We start from the raw sequence: 27,403 nt of genomic DNA on the forward strand, positions 1-27,403 counted from the left end.
AAGACTCTGTAAGTTTGAGATTGTTCTCACACACAACGGTCAAGTAAACTGACTAATGTTTGTATTGGGCTTTGAAAATAGCATTATTTTTTAATGATACTCTGCATGCAACTAATGTGGGACATATACAGACAAAAGCTTTATTAATATGCTTGACACTGTCAGAAGACACTTTTGGCTGTGGACTAAGTATGTTGTCCACACTGTATGGTGGTGTTATGGCTTTTTATGATTTACAGCTTTTTTTTTCTTTTTCTTCCCATTGCAGTGAGAAATTACCAAATGAGATCATGCTGTGTGGGGGAAAAAGTACCTTATGCCAACAAAGGAAGCGTATAACTAATATGTATTTCACTACTCCTTTGGCTGTTTCATTGTAAATGCAGTAGCATGACCAATGTGGATGTGGAGGTCTAAAAGCATAAAGAGGAAAGGAAGGAGCTCTATGTAAATCATTGTGGTTTTTTTTTTTGGCTTGAGGCAGATGTTTAAGAAATAAAACTGTGTTACTGCCTTTCATGATGCTACTTGACAAACCGTAGAGTGAGGAGGCATTTTTATTTAGCCTTATCTACTAAATAAAATGCTTTGCCAAGAGACAATCCTGTTTTTGCCTATGCAGTAGTCTAGGAAATCTGTTTAATAGCCCTTGCTGGCCATGCAAAACAGGGAACAATTCTGCTTTATTATGTCTACTGAGTCATTGTTGCTTCTCCTAACTATTCATTGTTTGATTTGTTAACATGATTAGTGCAGTGCAGAAATCCAGGGGAGGTTTTTAGTACCTCTGGTGAATGACCTTTTATGATTTTACTTGTATTGAAAACATATTTCTCAGAAATGTTCTCTATTGTTTACTTGTCTAGGCTTCATCAGAAGTATGTTGACACCCCACCTCCCTCCAACCCCTTTTGGTTTTCGTTGTTTCTGGAGAAAACACTTAAATGCTGCAGTTATTAGGTGCTTGAAAAGTCCCTGCAATTAATACTGCTGGTAAAATTTACATGAAAAGGGAGTTTCTGACCACTCAGTTTTCATCATCCCCGTATGGACAATTTTCAAGACCTTAATAAGGGGATTTTCTCTATATGTATAACAATTGAACTTCTTCAAGCGTGGCAATATTTTGGCACTGATACATAATTCTTAAGGAGGAAAACAAAAGTGGTGGGTGGGAGGGGATTAAGACAATTAACACCTTTTCTTGAAAAACCCGAGAACTGTATGTCATTAGGCAGCGGTAGTGAAAGCTGCTGGTTACCATCTGGAATTATAGATGCTAAAGTATAATGAATGGTTGAATGCACAATTTAGTTTTCCTACACAGGATGGAATTGAAGAGGATTTTTTTGTTATTTTGTTAATGCATTTCTGCTTTGTAGAAGGAGTTCCAAAGTTCTGTTGCTTACTTACGAACACAGTTAGTGTCTGTTGAGAATGGCAGCAATGTGATCATGGATTGAAATGCATGATTGAAATGCACTCATTGGTGTTTTGTTGGTTTTTTAATTATTATTTATTTTTTGTCCGTAATTTATTTGATGAAATACAGCACCTGAACGTTTGAATTTAAAAATTACTTGTTTTTTTTTTCTTGTTCAGTGTGTTTATATGGGATTTTAATAGTTTGATAATATATTATGTCACTAATATTTTAATATATTAGTGAGACTAAGTAAATATTCATCACTTTCCTGAGTGGTATTTAGTATCTGGCTAGAATCCTGAAATAGGTTGGTGATTCACATGCATTGTACCGTAATTGTTCTGAGATTATTTGGGGTGCAGGCACCAGACAGCCTCAGAACTGCTAAGGCAGTTACTGTTTCTTTAGTGACAACTGATCTGTCATGTAATCTGGTTGATCCCATTTCACACGCAGAGCGAGGACCACATTTTGTTGCATAGGATAGATGTATTCTTAACTCCATAAAATGTAGTTAGTTTGGTATTTCTCAAATCTCAGATGGATCTAATATTTCTTACTGCACTAAATTTGCAGCATCCTGATTTACAGCCAACCTTTCAATTACTAATCTGTTCGAGGTTATTCCTGTGGGGTTTTTGTTTAGTTTCGGTTTCTCTTTGATTACATAATTCTTTCTATTTCTTTACTTTCCTGTAAGTCTATGACTCCTTTTCTCTGAAAGTCATGTGTCAGGACCTGCAGTTCTGGCATGTTTTGGTGAGTTGTAGTTTAAACAAGTGTCGGATGATTAGCCTGTAGACTTCAACAGCTTAATCTGACAGCTGCACAATAGGGGTCTTGTTCTAATCCCTGTTGCTGGCTCCCTGCAGAGACATACCCCCGTTTCGTAACAAGTTTAAGCTTGCTGTTCTTTAGGAGTGAATTACTTTTTGTTGTACAAGCTTATGTTGTTTTATATGTGGAGTCGATTAGTTGGTTCCTAAGTGGTTAGTTGTCTTACAGGTGCTTTAGATGTGAGGAAAGAAATACAGGTCTGCCTCCTCTAACAGTTATATACACTTAGACGTTTTTATGAATGGAAATACTTAACGGATTTTTTTCTCCTGTTTTTCTATGTTAATTTCTGTGATTTTATTCTAAGCCTTCAGGAGAGCGTTGTGAGTACTTAGTGTTTCCCCAGAATTCTTTTGTCTCTTAACATCATTTTAATTTATTCTTGTAGTCATTATCTATTCCTTGCTTTAAATATTTGTGTTCTTCCCCCAAAGTATATAGTTTTAACAAAAAGACAGTTTTCTTTCTTTATGATCTACTGTGACTTTCTCTCTTTTCGTCCTACTATGTGACCTGTAGACCTGTATCACCTTGTCTTCAATTTTTTTTGTCAGTTGTTGAAGTTCTTCACTTAATGCTGTGAAGTCTCAGACAATTAACCTGTTCTCCAAATCATGCCATTGGCATTCCTTGGATGCACAATGCTATGGCATATTACAATGCTGTAGCATCTGTCTTTTATGTTAGACCGTACCTGCAGCTAGCAGCCCCTGAGCCAAATAATAATTCTTATGCTACTGAAGAGTTGTTGCTCAACTGAATTACATAGTTTACATAGTTTGTGATTAAGTAAGATTCTTTCTCAGCTCTCATTAAAATAGGTGGTGGTGTTTTTGTTTTGTTTTGGCAGAGGGAGGAGGATATTTTCCAGTTTTGTGTATGTTTGGTTTTGTTCTTAACTGAGTTTCTAAAACGTAGAAGTCAGGTTGTTGTTCTAGTCATGATGGCTTCTGATTTTTCATCAGTCTAAAATAATGAAATCAATACCTACATCTGTTTTTAGACAAGGTAAGGAAAAAGTTAATGTACTGTTGTTGGCTGTTACTTCTTAATTGAAATGAGAGGCTAAGAACACATTGTATTAATGCCATACAGATAAAGCCTGTAATTAAACCAAATATGGGATAACAAGTGAATTCAGTCATCAGTCAGAGAACGTGAAGGAAGAATGAGAAAATAAACCAGCAAAAATGCTGCAGGTTTTGGGGTCATCATTGCAAAACTGCTGACAGTGGTAGAGTAGTACAGTGAACAGTTGGAGAACATGTGCCTACCTGTTACTTTTAACCTGCAAGTTATTTTTTCAGAATAAAGTTGATTCTCTATGAAAACGATTTCTTATAAATGTATGCTTCCCTGTTCTGTGTTTAGGTATCATGCCGGTGTATCATAACATGTTTGCACTCATGAGTGAAACAGAGAGAATTTGGTATCCCCCAAATCACATCTTCCATGTAGATGAAGCAACCAGACTCATCCTGCTGTACCGGATAAGGTAATTTAAAGCAAACATCATGCACTTTTCATGCTAATACAAAATGATGTGAGAAAACACAATTAATAAGGTATTTACTTGAACCATAATTTCTTTCAGAAGTTACAGACAGATTGTGGTGAGGTTTTGGATAGATAAAAGAATAAAAATTGATTGAGTAGGCCTAAATGACTTATTTTGTCAGTTGTCTACATATCATACATATGCCATTTCAGGTTGAAGAAAGAAACGATTATGTATAAAATTTATCAAAAGTTAAAATAATATTTTTCTTAATAATAAAACAGCTCATCTCTTCTATGCTTGCCCATTTAGAGTAAGTAGGAGTTCTGAAATTCAGAATAATTGTGTAGACAGGAGGATGTATGCAACAGAACCACTTCTGTTTGATCTGATTTTTGAATGTGGAATTTTAAAGCTACAGTCACAGTTTTCCTTAAGGAAAAGACTTTTATTTCTTTTATTCGATTTATTGCATAATGTAGCCTGAGTGTTTCTTTAGGAACTGTCTCAAAGGAAACTGGAAGAGTAACACAAGATTCTGTGTATTCTTACTAGTGAAGATAAATTTGAAGATCTCTTCATTCTTACCAGTTCAGCTTCTCACCCTGCTTAAATGTTGTACTACACATCAAGAACTGGATCCAAAGCCTTCTGTTCACTTGATGGGCTTCATATTGGTCCTCCAAAACAACCAGCACTAACTATTACACATCTATGAATGGAATAATGTCTTTGTGTTGGTAAAAAGTATCTTTTTATTGACATTTGCTTAAATGTTTCCTAACAGGTTTTATTTTCCCCACTGGTATTGCAATGGCACAAGCAGAGCATATCGGTATGGCATTATTCGGGGTGCAGAAAGCCCTGTTCTTGATGATCTTGTCATGTCTTACCTATTTGCACAGGTATGATTTGCTTGTTTTTTTTTTTTTAATGCAGATTAGTAAAAGTTGATAGTATTTTCTCCCTTTCACATCTTCTGATAGTAGCTATGCAAGCTCTTTTGACAGCTTGAAGCTTACTTTTAAAGATGGAAATGAAAGTGTGTGTCATATTGGTTTTGGAGAGGTGAAGCTCAAATGGCACTTGTAGGGAGAGCAGTGAGATTGTGCAGCTCCATTCTACTGACACTACTAGGTGGAACTCTTTCAGTGCGACTTTTCATTTTGGACTGATATAGTGTGGAACAACATCTTCCACATATAGACATTGTCAAGATTTGAAAATGAAATATTTTGAGAACAGTTTTTAAGTGTGATGGTACCTGATATCCAATGTGAATGTATGCAATCTTCTGGGAAAAAAAGGTTCATTCAGAAGAGTACTGTCTTAAAAAAATATATATATCTTTATTGTTAAACAGCATGGCTACAATTTTAAACTGCTTTCTTGCATCTTTATTTTTCAGTGGCGAGATGATTTTTTGAATGGATGGATACAGATGCCTGTTACTCATGAAACACAGGAAGAATGCCTTGGAATGGCTGTTCTGGATATGATGAGAGTGGCCAAAGAAAGGGACCAAACCCCACTGGCTATTTACAACTCGGTCAGGTAACTCTATACTTATAGATACTTACACATATACTTATATATAACTGTATCACACCTGGTATCTAAAGACAATAATTTTACATACTAGCGTCTGTGTGGGGATATTCAACTATTGAGAATTGATTTAGTCTAGCATAATGATACCATAAATTTACTTTGCAATGATAATTGTGGAATCATTATTGATTTCTACTGAAATCAATAGAAAGCTTGTATCACAGTAGCCATTCTTTATGTTTTTCCATACATGGATTTTGTGTGCCTCAGATCAGGGTCAACTTCAAAGTTAGATGATGTTATTCTGGGCCTCATCCTTCAAAGTTCTAAAAATGTCCAGGGATGGAGATTGTACCATATCTCTGGGTAGCTTTGACCTGTACATCACCCTCACTGAAGAGGATTTTAATGTTATCTCATCAGTCTCCCCTCTGTGATATTGTTTGTACATTGCCTCTTGTCCTTTTACTGTGCATGTCTGAGAAGGGTCTAATTCAGTCTTTTCCATAACTCGTTAGTTGGGGACAATTACTAGAGCACCCTGTTCGAGCCTTTTCTCCACACTGAACAAATCAAGCTCTCTTAGATCTTTTTGTTTTTATCAAGCTCCTAACTATCTGTAGCAGCTCTCTGCTAAACTTGCTTCAGTTTAGCAGTTCACTTCAATTTATCAACATAACTAGTTTCCACTCCAGCTGAGTTAATTCTGTCCCTATTTGGTACTAATTGTTCAGTGTTTGTCTTTTCATGAAAACTAACAGAAAGAGTTAAATAGAATGAGATAGACTTGGTCAAACTACTCCTTTGCCCTGTAATAGAATATGGACTGTGAAATAGGAAGCTTAAGTAGGAACCAGCCATAGTGTTGTATTCTACCACATGTGTTTTCAGCCAGGAAATCTGGCCTCTGTCTATGAAATACCCCATTTACAATTTCTACGCTAAACAAGGAAACTCTGTAAGTTGGACTTTTCTCCTGCTACCTTGCCTCAAACTTCAGTAATGACTAAAGCAGGCATGTCTGGATTAATGGAAAATAATGCATTATTTAATATATGTTGAAACTAAGCTGAAGGGGGAGAAAAGGAAAATGGAAGAAGAGATGGGGCTGTATTTGAAAGAACGTACTACAGACTGAAGAAAGGATCTTTTTGTCCTAGAGTTTAAAAAGCAAGTCTTAATATTTAGTGAAGATATTTTCATGTTGTCTTGTTTAACACAGAAATAAATATCTTTGCTGGATTTAATGGGTAAAATCAGTAGGGTTTTTTGCTGGTTATGTATTCGCAGCTACAAAATGTTTTTGCCTAAATGTGTGCGAGCAAAAATCCAAGACTACCACATTTTGACCCGAAAGAGGATAAGGTACAGGTTCCGCAAATTTATACAACAGTTTGGCCAATGCAAAGCTACTGCCAGAAACTTGAAACTTAAGTATCTCATAAATCTGGAAACCCTTCAGTCCGCCTTCTATTCAGAGGTTTTTGAAGTAAAAGAACCTGGTGGAGATCCTTCTGGAGAGGAAAGTTTTGCAACTATTGTAATAACTGGAAATGGTGGAATTCAGTGCTCAAGAGGAAAACTGAAAGACTGTGAGACCCTGGCAGAGCAGGTAATTGCTTTGGGTATATCCACTTTATTATTTTAATAATTGTGCAGTTTATAACATGACAGACTGATAAGTTTATGTTAGAATTAGTTAGATGGAAATGCGTGGTGTCCTCAAATTCTCTTTGAAATCTGGGTTTTAAGGGCTACAAAAAAAAAAAAAAAAAAAAAAAAAAAAAAAAAAAAAAAAACAGAATAAATTTCCCTGTACCTCTTTATTGCTGCAGTTAGACTCCTACCAGTATCTAAGCTAGCGAATTTAAAGTGACATTTCTGTGACTGCAGAGTCTATTTACTCTTTGTTCAGGAATTATATACTAAATGAATGAATAACTTGTGGTAACCTTATGCCATTGCATTTTTATTTATCTGTATTGTTTCTTTTGTGTGTGGTTTCTCTGCATGACTATTCTTTTGTCAAATTTACCAGAATCTGATACTAACTCACAGCTGTATACCTTGAGAGTGGGGGAGTTTTCTAAAGATAAAATTAAAGGCAAAGTGAAGCAGATGTCAGTTTTCCAAAATAATTGCATCTGTTACATAGGTTGTTTTGGTGCATAATGTGTAGCACTCAAGACCAAACTACAAAATAAATGACATTTTTATGGCGCGTAATAATCTGCAAAAATGCCACCTTTTCCTAAAACATAAAAAAACTGATTACATACCCAGATTTGCTAAGTTTCTTTTTCTTAAAAATCTACAGATTGATGTTAGGTCCAGTTACCTCCTTCAAAGTCGTTATGTGTCAGCCCTCTATCTTTCCTAATTTGCCTGTAAGCACCAGCAATGTAGCTTCAGAGGGCAAGAGCTAGTATAAATGCCATATTCCTGCAATTTCTGGTTGTAGGTGTACAGAATTTATGCATACTATGCTGTTTGTGCATGGCAACCAAACCTTTAATCAGAATAGGGTTTAAATTGATCGTTATTCATATAGAGATTTCAGAATTATTTTTCATAATTGATAGTATTAGCATCCTCACTTATTGACAAGATGTAGGCTGACTATATTTTCATTGGTACAGAAGCCATTTATAAAATTGGTTGTGAAAATTTAGTAAAGGATTGTCTGCCTGTAAATGTGATCATAACTCTTCTTTCAGCAAATGGTACTGATGAAAGTTTATTTAGATGTTGAATTGAAACAAGAATTTAATTTTTTTGAAGGTTTGAATGATATACATAGGGTAGGTTATGAGGAAATTTGTTTTGCCAGTTCACATTTCCAACAGATAAATTAATACAGCTTCAGGAACTTCAATTCATTTGAGCTGATTTATGCCTGCAGATAATCATGGCTGTAAGACTCAGTAGAGATATTATACCTGTTTATGTATTAGGATATGCTTGCAGCCATATAAATGGGATATTCCAGTTTGAATAAAATACTTGCTTTGGAAGAATAATTTTAGATAGATACATATATCTTTATTTAAGGCAGTTACTTAGCATCTGAAGTTCCACAGAAAACAAAATAAGATATGACTTACGTGACTTACAAAAGGACCAGTCCAAGGGATATGGAATATCATAGTACCAAAAACTACCTGAACTTGACATTAAAGGAAAATGTCATGGATTTCTCATGTGGTTAGGACAGGTTCTTCCTGAACCTTTTTACCTACTCAGAGATGACTGCGGCGGAGAGGAAAATCTTCTCTTAGACCCTTTCTCCATCCATTCTACATCCATCTCAGATAGCAGATTTTGCAGCTTGTGTCCCTGCGAATGAAGCCATGATGTTTTGGAATGTTAACAAGCTATCCAGTCAGAATGCTTAAAAAAAAAAAGTGAGAGAAAAATTGTGAATTGTCACAAAATTCCACTTAATGGAGCAAATATGCGTATTTCCCTTCAAAGTTACTAGATCATTGTGCATTTTTTATTGGTGCTTCTAATGAAGGTCCTGTAAACACACAACTCCTTTCTTAAGTTTTAATAGCATGTTTATTTAATCCTCTTCATTGCTAGCTTACAAGTTTAGAGCTGTAGGAATTCTAACGCTGCAGATAGGTGTGGGTTTTTTTTCAGCTGAAGTTGATGTTGTTGTTAACCTTATATAACCACCATTTATTGTAGGATTTACAAACATACTGTGATTTTCCTGATATCATTGATGTCAGCATTAAACAAGCAAGTCAAGAAGGCTCCAGTGAGAGAAGAATTGTGACCATTCACAAACAAGACAGCAAAAATCTGGTATGTACATACTTTGCTTGCCTATTTTTCTCAAATAGATGTTGCTCTGAGCAGACTGATTACTATAGTATTTATGGTATTATATAGCCAGTCACCATGTTCATTAATCATGAGATAAAACTAAATGCATTTTGGCAGTATAAGCAGCCTACTACAAAATCACTCAGAAGCACAGAATCGTAGGGGCTGGAAGGGACCTCTGGAAACCATCAAGTTCATCCCTCCTGCTAAAAGCAGATTCCCTACAGTAGGTTGAGCAAGAAAACATCCAGGGGGGTCTTGAATATCTCCAAAGAAGGAGACTCCACAACCTCTCTGAGAACCTGTTTCAGTGCTCTGTCGCCTTCACTACAATGAAGTTCAGAACTTAGAACACTGAAGGTCTTGTGCATGGACTGAAGTAGATGCTTACAGCTAAGGATGGTTTCTGATACACAGGCTCTTTCGTTTAGAGTCTTAAACCCAAGTATGTGTTTTTAGCTATCTAGCATACTGTTTGTATGATGTCATGGTAAGCTAGCTGCCAGTGACCAACACATTGAAGAAGACTTCAAGATGCTCTGAGGGAATGATTATACATAGAAAATAAGTATAGGCACAAAATTAACATTGTTGCTTTCACTGTTTAAAATTATATGAAGAAGGTCTTGGGAAAGAATGAGTACATGAGTGTAAAACAGAATACATGAGTGTAAAAAAGTCAGTTGTTTCAGTTTGAATTCCAGCAATGCTCTTGAATCAGACTTTCTAGCAGGTGCAAGTGCTACATAATTGTTTCTTCCATGACTGGTTTATGGGTCTTCAGGACTTACGATCTCTAACTTTGTGTGTCCAGAGGGCTTCCTGCTATGTGTGTAAAAAAGCCGCGTACAGCTTATGCACTTCTTTGTAAAAGTAATAATAATAATAAAATAAGAGAATTAATCATTTTTAAAAATGTATTTCTAACGATTCTTTGGACAAGAAGGCATATGGTTTATTTTATTTATGGTCAAATTGTGATTCACATTCATTTAATGTGTTAATGGCTTAGAATTAATGACCTACTAAGAATTTAAATTCTTTTCGATGTTTTTAATTGATAAAGAGAGGATATCAGTGATACATATCTATGATGCCAGGAGTATAAAAATATTTTGGATAGGTGAAGGAGAATTCCTTAACCCTGAGCCATGAAAGTTCTCTTAAATTCTCAATAGCAATAGAGCAAGGTTCTTGACTGCATATGTTTCTGAGGATAAAAGTAACTTTCTAAAAGCTTGTCGAAAACAGCTCCTGAAGAGTAAGACAGAGTAGGAAAATGAAGTGCAGTAACTTCTGTGTTGCTTATGACTTTCCTGTGGACATTTTGCACATCAGAATTAGCTGATGTGTAAACTACGTTTTGTGATTTATTTTTACCTGTTATATCACTAAAATTCATTATAAAAATGTATTTCACACAGTTTTAGGATAGATGGCTCAATTAAAATCGCTGGAGTTGTAGACGTGTTGTTTGTGGGGTTTTCCAATCCGGTTGAAACAGCTGGAAAGGCCGTTGTTTACAGGTCGACTTTAAGATAGAATCTGAAGATTCCAAACAAGTTCTTGGCACTTGATCAAGAGCACCATCTTTTTTGTTGCTGGCTGGCAGAGAAGTTGCCGAGGACTCATGTACAGCCACTAAGTGTGTCTGTCCCCAGAGTCATGGGGAAGCTTGTGCAGCACGTACTAATAACGCTGATTCTATTTGGCTATGCTGCCGAATGAAATCTAGTTCAATTTTGTAGATAATGAAATAACACTTCTCAGCTGAAGTAGAGAGAGCCTTTAATGCTCTCATACAAGTGTCAAAAGATTAAGGAAATAGGGATAACTAAAGGAAAATAGTTTGTTGTTTTTTTTTTTATGTATTTGGTAGTAATAAATATGTAGTGACAGATTTAATCTTGCACTGCTCTTACCCATGAAAGTATTCTGTATAGACCTTTACCATACCCAGCTTTCCTTTGAGCACGTTATTCTCCTCTCTGCTTCCCTCTATTGCACTTCTCTTCATAGTGGTCAAAGGTCAGCTTCTCTCTGTGGTCCAGCTTAAGTTACTAGTTTTTGGTGATGACTAGATAAATTTTCAGAAAGGTACTTTTCTAGAAATTTTTCTTTACTACTCGAGTGCAGCCCCATAGATCTTTGATAAGTAGAGGCTTCCCTTTAGGAAAAAAAATATTCTGTGCTGCCAGCGCAGTAGGTGTTTGTCATGCTGAACAGTATCTCCTCAGTTTTTCCATTTCAAATGTTCTCTCTTGTCAGCAACCCTTGCTATTTAATGTATTTAGACTAAGGTTTTTTATTTGTTTGTGTGTGTTTTTGGCAGATTTGTTTGGGGTTTGAATTTTGAACGTTGAATATTGCTGACAAGTTTTGGGCACCTGGGAGGTAGAACTATGTAAACAGTAGTTAAAAACATTCTGGTTATATTTAATGTACACACATCTGTATCTGTTATACCATTGCCATATCCGGGAATTTTGCATTGCCTATTATGAATTTAAACTCTCATTCTGTTTCTCTCCCCCTCTTTTTTTCTCTCTCTTTTTTTTCTCCCCTGGCAATTTAACAGGAGGCTGAATTTCAGTCTTTAAGAGAAGCTCTCTCCTTTGTATCGTTAATTGATGGATATTACAGATTAACTGCAGATGCCCACCATTATCTCTGTAAAGAAGTGGCACCACCATCAGTGCTTGAAAATATCCAAAGCAACTGCCATGGACCAATTTTGTAAGCATTTTTTCAGCAGCATAACAAGTTGCTATGATTTTTGAAAGGTTAACTTTAGCTGACTGTGAACTATGATGGACATCCCGAGATGTGTATTTATTCCATTCAAGTAACATAAAATGCATTACATTCCTGCTTTTATTTTTCACTTTTCAGAATGCAATACCTTCTAGATATATTATTAAAAATGAAATGAAAGACTGTAGTTTTAATTTCTCCCCTTAGAATTCATTTTTTTTCTTCAAATGAGACAGACAGCAAAATCATGGTGCTGATTTTTACTAAATTACAGTTATAACCAGGGCAGCAATGTATAATGTCATAGAGGATGTTATATTTTCACTGCATTTACAGTATTTGAGCAATTACAGTATTTGAGGAGTAAAGGGGAAAAAGACAAATTCAACACCATTCTCTTCAGGGTTTGAGCAAGGATTACAGTAAAATGCTAACCATGTAACTAGGAGGGTTTGTTTCATTGTCTCCTTCTTCACTTTTGCTGTACTTTTAGGGAAGAAATTAACAGCTTTATATATTTTTTTTAACAGTTCATATAATATTGTTCTTTTTTTTTTGCCAAGGCACGCATGAGAACTTAAAAACATTTTATTATATAGAAAAAATTGGGTATTTGCTTTAGCTGCAGGAAGTTTGAAAAGATAAATGCAAGATACATTCCATAAAACTATCACTGTCCTACTCTGCTAGTACAGAATGCTTCTGGAATTCTTCCAGTGACAGTGAGAGAATAAGTGCTGTAACTTTCGGAGGAGATGAAGGAAGAGAAGAATGGAGATTTCTACAGTTCAAATCCTGTTTCTTGCACCTTGCAAACCTAGACTAATGCTGTATATTGATCTTTATTTAGGGCTGTTTAGAAGGATGTGCAGTGAGCATAGACCTTTCCAAGCCATTCTGTTCCTCATTCCCTGAGATGGATAAAAATAGTTAGCAAAGACTTGTTAGGGCGAGATTAGTTCTTGTAGTAATAAATGAAGTTTTCTTTTTCATATCCTATTTCTTGTTAGCCTTTTCCCAATTAAATTAGTCATGTTCCGTGCACACAAATACTTCTCTAATTTTAGGTTGGTTGTTAGGCAGTTTTACCACAGCTTCTTCCATGACGGAGGCAGAAAGTCATATCATAAACCTAGCAGAATACTTTTTAAGTCTGCAAATTTTCTCATCAGGTAGATCACTGTGGTGTTTTCAGTATTAAGAATTTTTAGTATATTCCTCTATACGCAAGCAGCCCACCCTGATTATTGTAAGATAAAGGGACAAAAAGATTACCTTAAAGGAGATTCTAAAACAAAGAATTTGAATTGGCCTTATATTAGATATCTTATAATAGTGTTCATCAGTCAATATGTAATCTTGTTTTTTGAAACTGTGCAATATTAAACACTTTCTTTCTACTATAGCATGGACTTTGCTATCAGTAAACTGAAGAAAGCGGGTAATCAGACTGGCTTCTACGTTCTTCGTTGCAGTCCTAAAGATTTTAAAAAATACTTCCTCACCTTTGCTATAGAGGTTTGTATTCTGCCATAAACAGTACTTGCAAAATGTCTATTGCATTACAACAAGGAGCATGACGTGCAATAAATGATTGTGTGTCCTGTTCAAGATGTTTATGTGATGTGTGTATTTATTCTACTGCTAGTTGTATCAAGCCGACTTTCAGGGTTGTGTGAGAAACATACCAAAATGCATTCATGGTAAAGAATTCACTAATGGCACATAATATACACCCTGAAGAGCAAGAGAGGGAGTTCTGGGTTTGAGACATGGCTCTTAGGACTGTTGTACTGTTGTAATTGCTTAGGTGGTGGTGTGTAGTTTTCTGCCAGATTATCTGGCAACTGTTGTATCAAGACAGATCTCCTGTGGGATATCTGGTGTAAGCTAGAGTGGAAGCCACGCTTGAAATGCCTGCATTTCTCATGCTACTAAGAGCCAGATGTACTTCTGCTCTATGAGATTGCAGTTAGTGATAAATACAGCACTTTAATTTTGCTGTTACATAATTACATGATCTTGTTCCAGTATTGATTTTGTGCCAAGGATGGGCTTCTTTTAATTAAATTAACAGAGCTGCCTTGTGTTTGTAACTAGGGAAGGTAAAAATATATGTATTTTCCTACTTGTTTGCAGCAAGCTAGAAAATTTACTAAATACTGTCAGAAGTATGTAAATCTCTGAAAATGACAAAATAATGTTGATGCATGGATGGGGAAGTAAACAGCCCTTTTGAGACCAGTTTCAGTAAAATTGTATGTCCTGTCAGTGAAGTGTGTTTGATAGGATTTTTTTAGGCGGAGATATCACTTTGAGCATGCCTTGAGTCAAAGTCTGAGAGTCAAGCCAGCCACTAATTGACCTGGTCATGTGTTTTTTTTTTTTCTTGTTGTTATTTCTGGGCAAGCATTTGAGATTCAGAATTTGTTGGAACATTTTTTCACAGCATTAACAGGAAGAACCATGCAAGTGCTATTAAGAGGTCCTCTTGCTTAAAAATATCTAATGGGATCTTTTCAAGATTCATCTCAGTGCATTCTGAGAATTTGTACTAGGAATTAATTGCTTAGAAATGTAGTATAGACAACAGAAAAAACTATTGCTTCCAACGTTTTTTCAATTATTTTAATTTTTTTTTAGATTGCCCCTTGCAACCTTGAAAAGATGAAGAAATTTTCATTACTAGGCCTGAAGGACCTTTCCTAGGATTCTTTATCTGTTTTCTCAGCTCCATCTTTGGAGATTCAGTAATGTTTGTTCTTAGCATCAGCATACTAACTCCAGTGATGGGAGCAGAGTCTAGTTTTCTCAGAATCACTATTACCTTGTGAGAACAAAATAACAAATCGTGGTAATATTTTGCTGAAGCATTCTTTCTTTAGTTAGAAAAATGCTGTGCATTTAAATATTTTTTAAAGTACTAACTATTGATCAATTTTCTTTTTAATGGGAAAAAAATCTCTGCAGCGTGAGAATGCCACTGATTATAAACACTGCTTGATTACGAAGAACGAGAATGGGGAATATAATCTTAGTGGAACCAAGAGAAGTTTTGGTAATCTTAAGGATCTGTTGACCTGTTACCAGACAGAAACTGTCCGCTCAGACAGCATAATTTTCCAGTTCATCAAGTGCTGTCCACCAAAACCAAAAGGTAAGAGAACGTAGCTTATTTCTAAACAGGAGTGTTTTCAAGTTTTTGGTTAAAGATTTTAAAATGAAACAACAGATAAATGACTCTCAGTTACGTAGATGTAGTGGCTTGTGTGGGTTCTTTTTATTTCACTTACTATTTGTTCGTCTTCTTGGTCAGAGTTTCCAGTCATACTGTCTGCCAAATTTTACTTCATTATGGTCTTTCAGAAGAAATTGTAGTGACTATCACAGTTTCATTATTAGAAGTAAAACTGGTTTCTTATTTGCAGTGGATTGTGTGCAAAAGCATTTCTTCTGCAATCGAGTGTTTTCAAGTCTTGAAAGGGAAAGAACTACTAAAAGTATCATTTCTCACTGTGGATAGATCCATAAGCAATAGAAACAATAATGGCATGTTTCCAGTGAATTTCTTTAACTGATTGTTGACATCTTAGCTGAATAATGCCAAGGCTGCACTGTGATTTCATCTTCTCTTTAACACTGAAAAGTACACATAGAATACTCCCTGCCAGAGGAGTGGATTTTTCTTTAGTTTATGTTAAATGTTTTCCTTTATATTATATGGCTTTTTGAATAAATTGGTATCAGTGAGATATCTTATTTTTGTTAGATAACACCTTCTCATTAATAATCTTTCTAAAACAATATATTAATATATAATAGTTTTGTGTTGTATAACTTTTTTGTCCTCTTTTTTCTCCCAGATAAATCAAATCTCCTAGTCTTCAGAAGTAATAGTGTCTCTGATGTACCTTCATCACCAACGCTACAGAGGCACAATAATGTCAACCAGATGGTCTTTCACAAAATCCGGAATGAGGACTTGATTTTTGTAAGTCCGTTAGTTGCTTCTTTAACTTCAGATGGTTGGTTTAGTATACACTAGATTTTTAGAACTCAATATATATTTAAAAGAATATTATCTGAACTAAGAGATTTTTCTGTAATCTTTCCTTAAAGAGGAAAGGAATTTTTTAAACTTTCTATTATTATTAACATGATTTTGTCCTTTTGACTGTGGTAGTGGTTGTTGTTTTCTTTACTTCAAGGATTGTCTAAATATATCTTCATAATAGCAATTCTTGCAGCAGTTTATTTCCTGAGACCCTTGACAAGTCAATACTTTTTAAAAAATGAGCAAAGATTAGGTTGCTTCTCTGTCACCTTAATCTGACTCTAGAGGTGTGCTACCTGTACAGTTTTGCATATGTGCGTTACTTAGAGTGGAAGTTGTACACCTTTCACAGAACAGGTAGAGATTCCTCATTTTCCCTGTCTTTTTTTTTTTTTTTCTTTCAGGAAGAGAGTCTGGGACAGGGCACATTTACTAAAATATTCAAAGGTATAAGGAAAGAAGTCGGAGACTATGGCCAGCTCCATCAAACTGAAGTTCTTTTAAAGGTGCTGGATAAAGTGCATAGAAACTACTCTGAGGTTGGTGTGATTTTTGGCTGCTGTATAATATTTGTCCATCCTGTGTTACTTTTATTACAAAAAACAACGTGAACATGTTATGTGGTAGGGGGTTGTTTGTTGAACCAAGCTCATTCTTGGCCTTGAGACGCTGGGATTGAGACTTGCTTTGAGAAGTACACCTGCGTGCTTCATTTCCTCTCTCCTCACTTTCAGAGAATTCATAGCTAGCCACAGACAGCCAGAGAATAGTTTGCTTGTTTTTTTGTTTGTTTTTTTGTTTTTTTTTTGTACCATGCAGGTAGCACAGGATAAACAGTTTGACCACAGAATTACCTGTATCAATAAATCCATTATATACAGACAAGGTACCAACATTTACAAAAAATACTTTCTCTTGATTTACTATCTTCAGGTTTTTGGAATCTTACAAATTCTCCAATAAAATAGACATTTCACATCAAGTCATAAAACATCAGAAATATTAATGTATGACACACACGTTTGTAGAATCATCCATATTCAGTTAGGCTTCTCAATGTTTGAGTGAAGCTGTGAGCAAACCTGAAACGCTCTTCTGCATAAACCAATACTCTGGTAATATAATATTTCAAGATTCTGTATGGGAAAACTTAATTTTAAAGAAATTAACAAATGTAATTTTCACTATATTAGTGTAACTTTATACATCTGTTTATTATATATTTTGATAATATAATTTTTTCAAATTCCTGATTAGCCTGGCAGTATTTGCAGCAAGCCAAGAGAGCCAATCTCTTATTCAGTGAACTTTTCAACTGCTTAGCGCAAATTCTATATTAAAATGTTAGCAAAAAAGGAAAAGACATTTCCAATCGCTAATATTCATAAGCAATGTATAGACATACACTTAACATTTGAAAATAATAAGCAATATCCTGTATTTGAATTTAGAGAAGTTAACATTTTCAAGGTAAGTGAAAACCAGTTGTTAAAGGTACCTTAAGAATATAGAAATATAGTCACCTGAAGGAAAACAAGCTAATTTTGACCACATCTTACTGGGGAAACAATCGGTACGCAAGCAAGCTTAGCTGGAGATACAACTGAAAAGACTAAAAAATGGCTAAAGAAGTAAAAGTGTCTGAAACTTTCCTGACGAGGTCAGGTAAGGTCTCACGGTATTGGACGAATGATATAATAATTCTTGTCTTTTAACTTAATAATGTTCTTTGAAGAAATAAATTGGAAACTGAATAGTGCATTATGAAAGATTAAATTGGAAACTGAATAGTGCATCATGAATTTGTGCATTGTTTACTTAGTTGAGATAGAAGAAATGATTCTCTTTAAAATGTGGAGATACACCTGCCTGCAGAAAAAAAGATTGCTAACCTCTCTGGAGTGTGGATTGTTATTTAAAAGAAAACAAAAACAAAAACAAAACACAGGGTCTTTGCAATGAGGTAGGAGTTGAAATGGTTTTTGAAATATACATGGTTTTAACGAAGTTTTTAGAAATAATGTATTGCAGTTTTGCTTTCACTGATTTATTCTCTCTCTCACTTTCTCTTTCTAAGTCCTTCTTTGAGGCAGCAAGTATGATGAGCCAGCTTTCTTACAAACATTTGGTATTAAATTATGGAGTCTGCGTGTGCGGAGAGGAGAGTAAGTAGAAATAACTTGCCTTTTTCAGTAATTTTATGCAGCTGTCATTAGAGCTTGCTGTTGGAACCTTGTAAAAGCAGGGAAAAAATTAAAACAACCTGTTCTGCACAAAAACTCTACAAACATTAATAATAGTAAAAATCTTTCTATTTTCTACAGAAGTATAATGTCTGTTTAGTTTAACCTACTGCATTGTAACTATTTATTACTATGTTTCTAAAAACACCCGATATAGAACATCAATCTATATGATGATGGAATAACAATCCTCATAATGAAATCTTAATTTTGGACAGCTGTCCAATTTTTGTACTCTGTCTTTGAATTCATGTTGCTGGATCTCACTTTAACAGTTTCTGTCTTAATTCAGTCTTTGGCAGAGATGCCAGTTTGCAGTAAAAACATGTTTTTTCTGTGATTAGCAATCTATAACAAATTGAAGCATTTTTACAGTAACTGTTTATTATGTAGACAGCAGGCTCCATTCAGAGAGAGGGCATTTGCAAAGCAGGCAGGGGGTGTTCTAGTGGAAGTCACTTCTCTTAGGAGGTTGGAAAAGGCAGCATAGTGTGTGGCTGAGAACTTATAATACCACTTTCTTTTTTTTTAAAAAAAAAAACACATAAGTTGCTTTCCTACTTTATTCATGGAATCATGCACAAGGACAGTACATAAAATCAGATATAAGGAGTGTATCATTTTGAAACAAAAAAGAACAAACCAGTTACCTAAGAATGGATGTGGTTGCTTATTTTTCCTTTAGATCACAGTTGCCCTCCATAGTCTGTTTTAATTCTGAAGACAAGAGGCTTGCTATGTTTTAGTAAGAGGCAGTTACTAAGAAATGGGAAGAGAAGCTGTTATATTTTATCCCGTGTCAGACATTTGATGTACAGATTTGAGAGTAATTTCTTCATGTAATTGTGTTGTTCTTTTAAAAAAAAATCCAACTATTAAATAAACATTATGAAAATCAGTTTATTTTCATTAACTAAATACAATACTGGTAGTTTCTAGTGTCTTCAGAGTCTAAAAAGCATGACAATGTGAGCATCCTCTCTACAGTTTCCTGAGGAGAGGAAGCAGAGAGGCCAGCCTCCCTGGTCAATGATGACAAGACGTGTGGGGATGGCACAAAGCAGCACTAGGGGAGGTTCAGGGGAGGTCGCCAAACCCTGGAACATGCTTCCTAGAGAGGTGCCCCGTACCTGTCAGTGTTCAAGAGACGTTTGGATAATGCCCTTGTTAATGTTTTACCTTTTGATCAGCCCTGAAGAGGTCAGGCAGTTGGACTAGATGATCTTTGAAGGTCCCTTCCAAATGAACTGTTCTATTTGATTCTATTCTAATCTTGCAGCTGAAGACAAGAGTTCAGTCATGCAATTTGAAGGTTTTTTTTTTTATATAGAAACTGTTGAAGACTGTGGAGCAGTATGAAGTGGATCTTGTTTTGTGGGTTATTTGCTGCATGACTGCATGGAGACATATGTCATACATATGCACATGTTTTTTAGTGCAAATTTTTATTGGTCTGTTTTCAAGACCATCTTGTTTCAGAAAAAAACACCTCATTTTCCAGTAAGATTGCGGACTGTAAGCAACTGAGAAATGAGTGACTTGAAATGGATGTTATTTGACTTATTACATTTCATAATACTGTGCAGTACTGTGCTTATCAGAAGGTACATTATTTATTGTGCCTGTGGAGTGAGGATGGATGCTCACCGGATTTGTTAACGCTGAAACCTGTTTTGCAAAAGAAGGACTTAAGTCTTGTAATTTTGCATTTTAGAAGAAATTAAGCAAACTTTCACACCCTGAAGAAATGTAAATAGCACAGAATGTTTACGGAAATATTAAGATGTCATATAAGCTTCAATTTATAGTGAGTTCACCAATATGTATCAAAGAAAGAGGTGGGTAATACTAGGGTAATGTGTCTGCCTGAAATTTCATTTATTTTCTGTTAATTGTTACTCTTTTAACATTTTAAATCAGATATCCTTGTACAAGAGTATGTGAAATTTGGATCCTTGGACACGTATTTGAAAAAGAACAAAAATGTTATCAATATCGTGTGGAAGCTGGAAGTAGCCAAACAATTGGCATTAGCCATGCATTTCCTGGTGGGTAATTTATTCTTCAGTTTTGTTAGCAGTTGAATTCAAGTGTTCCAGGTTAACGTATATAGAGGGGCTAAGCCATTACCCTACTTCTTGAAACCAAATGGGGATTCTGAAAATAAGATGTGTATGAAAATAAGATGACATTTGTGAATAGCCAGGGACAGACCTTTGTATCATACACAAAATGTAGTTGTTGTTTTTTTTTTCATTTTTTAAAACACTTTTTCTTTCAGTGTGAAATAAAAACACTTTTCCAGCAAAAAGTCTGGAAAAGTTATTTCTCCAGCAATAATCTTCTTCCTGCATTTTCTACCTCAGCTCATGATGCTGAACATATAAACTCTTTTCTGGTAGTGTTAGTAGCTAACCACTGGAAGCAAAAAGCATTTCCCTGTTAAAAGGGCCAGTACATTCTTTTTGTGCATTAGGTACCAATCTTCTATCTATTTAATTGAGCATAAAGACCGTTATTTGAAACAGGATATGTGATTAGATTAATTTTCCTTTTAACGGAATTTAACTGTTCTTTTAGGGACATGGTTTAGTGGCTGTCACTGGTAGTAGGGTGATGGTTGGACCAGAGGATCTTGGAGGTCTTTTCCAATCCTTATAATTTTATACGTATCATATATAATGATAGCTATTAACTCAAAAGTTTATGTAGATAATTAAAATGAAAGTTAGTTGGCTAGAAACTGTTAACTTTGAGAGGAACTGGTGAAAGTTCTGAAATTTGATCTGCCTTATCTATGATCATTATTTGTTTTGTTTCCCTCATGCTGTGAAGTACTGATTTTTTTTTTTAAATACCTCTTCAAAGGTAGATTTTTTTTTCTGTATATAAAAGATGCATTTCTGTTCATCAGGAGGATAAAGGCCTTGTTCACGGAAATGTCTGTGCAAAAAACATCTTGCTTATCAGAGAGGAAGACAGGAAGTCTGGAAACCTTCCTTTTATAAAACTAAGTGATCCTGGCATCAGTATTACAGTTTTGCCAAGAGATAGTAAGTCTTTGTGTCAACTTCCTTGTTTATTGCTTAAGACTTGAAAATTAAGCTTTGTTTTTTTTCTGGTCACCATTGCTGTCGTAATAAGTTACTTCATTCTTCTATCCCTTCAAAATGATCCCTGCAGTTCTAGTCAGCAGTCACACAGTTACCCATTGTGGAAGTGTTTCCTGCTGTCCTCAGTCTGAAGAAGCATTTTTTACTGGTAGTGCTATTAGTATACTATAATGTACCACAAGTAAGTGTGCAGGTTGCTGCTGGAGTAAGTATCCTATTACTGATCAGCATTAAATTGAAAATTAAGTTAAATTATCTCCACTGCATTTCTTGGTGAATACCTGAAGTCACTGATGATGGTAAAAGTAAGCCTCTGCCACTGAGGCTGTTTCATTGCTTTATAAACAGCAAAATTAATTCAGTCTAAAAGAAACACATAGTGTGTGCAAATCATTATGCTTGCAAGATCGTTATTCTAATGAAATTGAAGTAACATTATTCTTTATATAGCCTTTTTAATGGAAAGATGAACATACTTTGGACTTGTTGATTCTATACATACCAAAAGAAATAATGCATCTAAGATACTATAAGCAGCATAGTAGTGCTATTATTTTCCAATGAATTTTCCCCTTTTCAATATAAGAAGCCTTCATTAATCTTACAAGATCTCATTTTAAGAAGCTTTAAATCTGCATCAGTGCAACAGCATATTTTAGCCTGTTACCAGATTCAGTACCAAAAGTTCAAAAATCAAAAAGTAGGGAATTTCTCACTATGGCTCCTTTATATTGCTGTGCCATAATGTGTCAACAACTAGTAAAGTACTTCTGGCTCTTTGCAATCTAGTTACTTCATGGAAGCTACTAAACCCTGATAACATTGGGAAAAATGTTAAATTCAGAACAAAAATTTAATTTGAAAATAAGGTTTAAAAATTTTTAGAACATTAGTCTAATTTGACAATAAAATCAATGATTCTCTATTCGGGTTCATAAGTATTATTTTTATAGATATTCTGTAGCATTTTCTAGGAAAGAACAAAAACTTGGAAAGGCATTAAAAACATTTCACAGAATGAAATATGTATACTAAAATAATTTCTACGGAATCAGATATGTTATAAAATTTTCTGGTTTTATTATTGATCTTAACATGATGTTTCCATTGTGCAACTGCACAGTTCTTCTTGAAAGAATACCATGGGTTCCACCTGAATGTATTGAGAATCCCAAACAATTAAGCCTGGCTACAGATAAATGGAGTTTTGGTACTACTTTGTGGGAAATCTGCAGTGGAGGAGACAAACCTCTGAATGCACTGGATTCTTCAAGGGTAAATATTACTGGATCTGCAGTAATAAGTTGGATACTTATAATTTAAAACATCTGCTGCTGTAACTAGTCAGCATGTAAAATGGTGTGGCCCATGACCACTGTAAGCAAAACTATACTTTTACTAGTAGACAGTGATCAGAAGTGATGATTTGAGGATGGTTTTTATGTTGTTGCTTTTGATTTTTATAGGGACAAGTACAGTTTTGCCACTATTATCTTGCCCACATTTCTGTTGCTTTGTTACAACAGTATATAATTTTAAAGAAAAAGCATTCCTAACAATGTACATGGCTTTTAATTGGCATTATTCTAGTTACGCTGTAATTGAACACCTTAAATTCTGTAACATTGTATGTGTTGCTGACAATTCTATTTTATCTAAACCAGAATTGTTAACTTTGTCTCAACATGAGGTGGGATGTGTGAGGGAAACATATTCCACAAAAAATACTACTACTTCTGTATTTAATTACTCCTTAGATGGAAGGAAAAAGATTATTACTACTCTCTAAAATGATTTATAATATTATAAATGGACTACTACTTACAAAGTCTGATCCAATTTCTCAGGTGTTGTAATCAGCTCTTACAATAAACTCCAAGGTCTACTTTAGACCTAGCTTTTAGATATCTATGTATTTCAGAAGTTGCCCTCCTCTCTTCTACTAATCCACATGCTTTTTTAATAACAATGAAGCTTTTTATATCTAAAGAAGCTCACATAGTCCAAAGATGGACAAATCTTTCTGTTGGATTCATCCAATATAGGTTTCATGAAATTACCAACAAAGGAGACTCCATCTTTCTCATTATTTTTCTCTCTTACCTTCCACCAGTAACTGCCTGGGAATTTTTCAACTCATTACTCTAAATTCTGCCAGTTTTGCTACACTGTCAGTCTTGGCTTTTGACGTAAATTGGTCGGATGTGCATGTTGGTGAGATAAAAAGCCTAGGCTGAGAGCTGTATTTTTTGGCTGCTTTGGTCAGAATGTTATGGCTACTGCAACTATTTGTGGTGATATATTAAAGTGATTTTTATCTCTTTAATTCCAGAAACTACAGTTTTATGAGGATAGACACCAACTTCCTGCACCGAACTGGACAGAGCTAGCAAACCTTATAAACAACTGTATGGATTACGAGCCAGATTTCAGGCCTTCATTTAGAGCAATTATACGTGACTTGAATAGTTTGTTCACTCCAGGTGAGTCCAAGTCTGTGATACAACAGGAATGCACTAGACAAAAAGAACCCTGCTTTCTGTTGTTTCATTTTCACATAGCGCCTTCAGTTTTGGGATGTTAATCGACAACCTCTTTCAAATGCAAACACATTAAGTTAGCAATATTATATTACTACTGCTTAGTTTGCTCTAAGAGAGAATACATTAAAAGTTAACATTATTATTCAGAGCTCAGTGTCAGAGCTTAGGGAGGAGGTGGAGAGGTTGAGGGCTATCAGGGAGTGTGAGCGGGAGAGACTGGTGGAGCAACTCCCTGCAGGGCCTGAAGGAGAGGTACTGGGGTGAGACACCCCAAATAGGGGTGGACCCCCTGCCCTGTCGGGCAGAGGGAGGGGACCTAGGAGTTGAGGAGGAATGGAGACAGGTCCCTGCTCAAACTCGCAGGCGACGCCCCCCCCCTACCGCCAGGTGCATGTACACAACAGGTTTGAGGCCTTAGAGCTTGAGAGATCGATGGGTGAAGATGAGGTAGAAAGTCTACCCAGGAGGATACCTAGGGCGAGGAGGCCGACTCCACACCTCAAGACTGCCTCCACCAAGAAAGATAGAAGGGTAATTGCTTTAGGCGACTCCCTTCTCAGGGGGACAGAGGGCCCTATTTGTTGGCCTGACCCTACCCATAGGGAAGTCTGCTGCCTCCCTGGGGCCAGGGTCAGGGATGTTGCCAGAAAGCTTCCCAACCTGGTTCGCCCCTCTGACTATTATCCACTTTTGATAGTCCAGGCTGGCAGTGATAATATTGAAGAGAGAAGCCTGAAGGCTATCAAAAGGGACTTTAGGGGACTGGGACAGTTAATGGATGGAGCGGGAGTACAGGTGGTGTTTTCGTCCATCCCTACAGTAGCAGGGAGGGGTACAGAGTGGACACGGAAAGCCCACCTGATTAACATGTGGCTCAGAGGCTGGTGCCAATGCAGAAATTTTGTTTTTTTTTGACCATGGGGCGCTTTACTCAGCACCCGGCCTGATGGTCGCAGACGGGTCCCTATCTCTAAGGGGAAAACGGATCCTAACCCTGGAGCTGTCAGGGCTCATTGAGAGGGCTTTAAACTAGGTAAGAAGGGGGACAGGGCTGAAATAAGGCCTGTTGGAGCTGTGCCAGGGGAAACAATGGCAAGGCCGGGGGAGAAGGCAATTGCCCAGCTGAAGTGCATCTACACTAATGCACGCAGCATGGATAACAAACAAGAGGAGCTGAAAGCCATCGTGCAGCAGGCAGGCTATGACTTGGTTGCCATCACGGAAACGTGGTGGGACCACTCTCATGACTGGAATGCTGCAATGCCTGGCTATAGGCTCTTCAGAAGGGACAGGCAGCACAGAAGGGGTTGTGGTGTGGCTGTCTATATTAGAGAGTGTTTTGATGTTGAGGAACTTGAGGCTGGGACTGATAAGGTTGAGGCTCTGTGGGTTAGGATCAGAGGGAAGGCCAACAAGGCAAGCATCCTGGTGGGGGTCTGTTATAGACCGCCGAACCAGGATGAGGAGAGAGATGAGGAGTTCTACAGGCAGCTGGCAGAAGCCGCGAAATCGTCAGCGCTTGTTCTTGTGGGGGACTTCAACTTCCCAGACATATCCTGGAAGCACAACACAGCCCAGAGAAAGCAGTCTAGGAGGTTTCTGGAGAGCGTGGAAGATAGCTTCCTGACGCAGCTGGTTAGAGAGCGTACCAGGGGAGGTGCCCCGCTAGACCTTCTGTTCACAAATAGTGACGGACTGGTGGGAGATGTGGTGGTCGAGAGCTGTCTTGGGCAGCGCGGCCATGAAATGGTAGAATTCTCTATTCTCAGCGAAGCCAGGAAGGGGACCAGTAAAACCGCTGTCTTGGACTTCCGGAGGGCTGACTTTGAGCTGTTCAGGACACTGGTTGGCAGAGTCCCTTGGGAGGAGGTTCTGAAGGGCAGAGGAGTCCAGGAAGGCTGGACACTCTTCAAGAAGGAAATCTTAATGGCTCAGGAGTGGTCTGTTCCCACGTGCCCAAAGACGAGCCTGCGTGGAAGAAGACTAGCCTGGCTGAACAGAGAGTTGTGGTTCGAGCTTAGGAGAAAAAGGAGGGTTTATAATCTTTGGAAAAGAGGGCGGGCTACTCACGAGGACTATAAGGCTGTTGCGAGGCTGTGCAGGGACAAAATTAGAAGGGCCAAAGCTCATCTGGAGCTCAATCTGGCTACTGCTGTTAAAGATAACAAAAAATGTTTTTACAAATACATTGATGGGGCCAGATGGGATCCACCCGGGGGTACTAAGAGAACTGGCGGAGGAGCTGGCCAAGCCGCTTTCCATCATTTATCGGCAGTCCTGGCTATCAGGAGAGGTCCCAGTCGACTGGCGGCTAGCAAATGTGACGCCCATCTACAAGAAGGGCCGGAGGGTAGACCCGGGGAACTATAGGCCTGTTAGTTTGACCTCAGTGCCAGGGAAGCTCACGGAGCAGATTATCTTGAGTGTCACCACACGGCACTTGCAGGGCAACCAGGCAATCAGGCCCAGTCAGCATGGGTTTATGAAGGGCAGGTCCTGCTTGACGAACCTGATCTCCTTCTATGACAAAGTGACACGCTTAGTGGATGTCAGAAAGGCTGTGGATGTAGTCTACCTTGACTTCAGTAAGGTTTTTGACATTGTTTCCTACAACATTCTCCTCAAGAAACTGGCTGCTCATGGCTTGGACTGGCGTACGCTTTGTTGAGTTAAAAACTGGCTGGATAGCCTGGCCCAAAGAGTTGTGGTGAATGGAGTCAAATCCAGCTGGAGGCCAGTCACTAGTGGAGACCCCAGGGCTCAGTACTGGGACCAGTCCTCTTCAATTTCTTTATCGATGACCTGGATGAGGGGATCGAGTGCACCCTCAGTAAGTTTGCAGACGACACCAAGTTAGGTGCATGTGTTGATCTGCTTGAGGGTAGGAAGGCTCTGCAGGAGGATCTGGATAGGCTGGACCGATGGGCTGAGGCCAACTGTATGAAGTTCAACAAGGCCAAGTGCCGGGTCCTGCACCTGGGACACAACAACCCCAAGCAGCGCTACAGGCTGGGAGATGAGTGGTTAGAAAGCTGCCTGGCAGAGAAAAACCTGGGAGTACTGGTTGATAGTCGGCTGAATATGAGCCAGCAGTGTGCTCAGGTGGCCAAGAAGGCCAACAGCACCCTGGCTTGTATAAGAAGCAGCGTGGCCAGCAGGGCTAGGGAAGTGATTGTCCCCTGTACTCGGCTCTGGTGAGGCCGCACCTCGAGTACTGTGTTCAGTTTTGGGCCCCTCGCTACAAGGACATGGGGGTGCTCGAGAGAGTCCAGAGAAGGGTGACAAGGCTGGTGTGGGGTCTTGAGAACAAGTCTTACGAGGAGCGGCTGAGGGAGCTGGGCTTGTTCAGCCTGGAGAAGAGGAGGCTCAGGGGCGACCTTATCGCTCTCTATAGATACATTAAAGGAGGCTGTAGCGAAGTAGGGGTTGGTCTGTTCTCCCACGTGCCTGGTGACAGGACGAGGGGGAATGGGCTGAAGTTGCACCAGGGGAGGTTTAGGTTGGATATTAGGAAGAACTTCTTTACTGAAAGGGTTGTTAGGCATTGGAA

General features: G+C 37.3%; 1 protein-coding gene across 4 annotated transcripts in view; it reads left to right on the forward strand.

The window, feature by feature from the left end:
• JAK2 (Janus kinase 2) overlaps positions 1-27,403 on the forward strand; it is a 109,793-nt gene that overhangs the window by 67,081 nt on the left and 15,309 nt on the right. For all 4 annotated transcript variants that reach the window (XM_035567652.2, XM_050716459.1, XM_050716460.1 and 1 more), the window contains 15 exons: positions 3,635-3,758; positions 4,549-4,666; positions 5,170-5,315; positions 6,603-6,924; positions 9,006-9,125; positions 11,725-11,882; positions 13,307-13,418; positions 14,871-15,057; positions 15,764-15,891; positions 16,359-16,493; positions 18,032-18,119; positions 20,118-20,245; positions 21,112-21,250; positions 22,434-22,585; positions 23,643-23,793. In XM_035567652.2, coding sequence (XP_035423545.1) covers positions 3,635-3,758; positions 4,549-4,666; positions 5,170-5,315; positions 6,603-6,924; positions 9,006-9,125; positions 11,725-11,882; positions 13,307-13,418; positions 14,871-15,057; positions 15,764-15,891; positions 16,359-16,493; positions 18,032-18,119; positions 20,118-20,245; positions 21,112-21,250; positions 22,434-22,585; positions 23,643-23,793 — 2,208 coding nt within the window. The remainder of the gene's footprint in view (positions 1-3,634; positions 3,759-4,548; positions 4,667-5,169; positions 5,316-6,602; positions 6,925-9,005; positions 9,126-11,724; positions 11,883-13,306; positions 13,419-14,870; positions 15,058-15,763; positions 15,892-16,358; positions 16,494-18,031; positions 18,120-20,117; positions 20,246-21,111; positions 21,251-22,433; positions 22,586-23,642; positions 23,794-27,403) is intronic.

This window comes from Cygnus atratus, chromosome Z (genome assembly GCF_013377495.2).
Source record: "Cygnus atratus isolate AKBS03 ecotype Queensland, Australia chromosome Z, CAtr_DNAZoo_HiC_assembly, whole genome shotgun sequence".
Classification (NCBI taxonomy): Eukaryota; Metazoa; Chordata; class Aves; order Anseriformes; family Anatidae; genus Cygnus; species Cygnus atratus.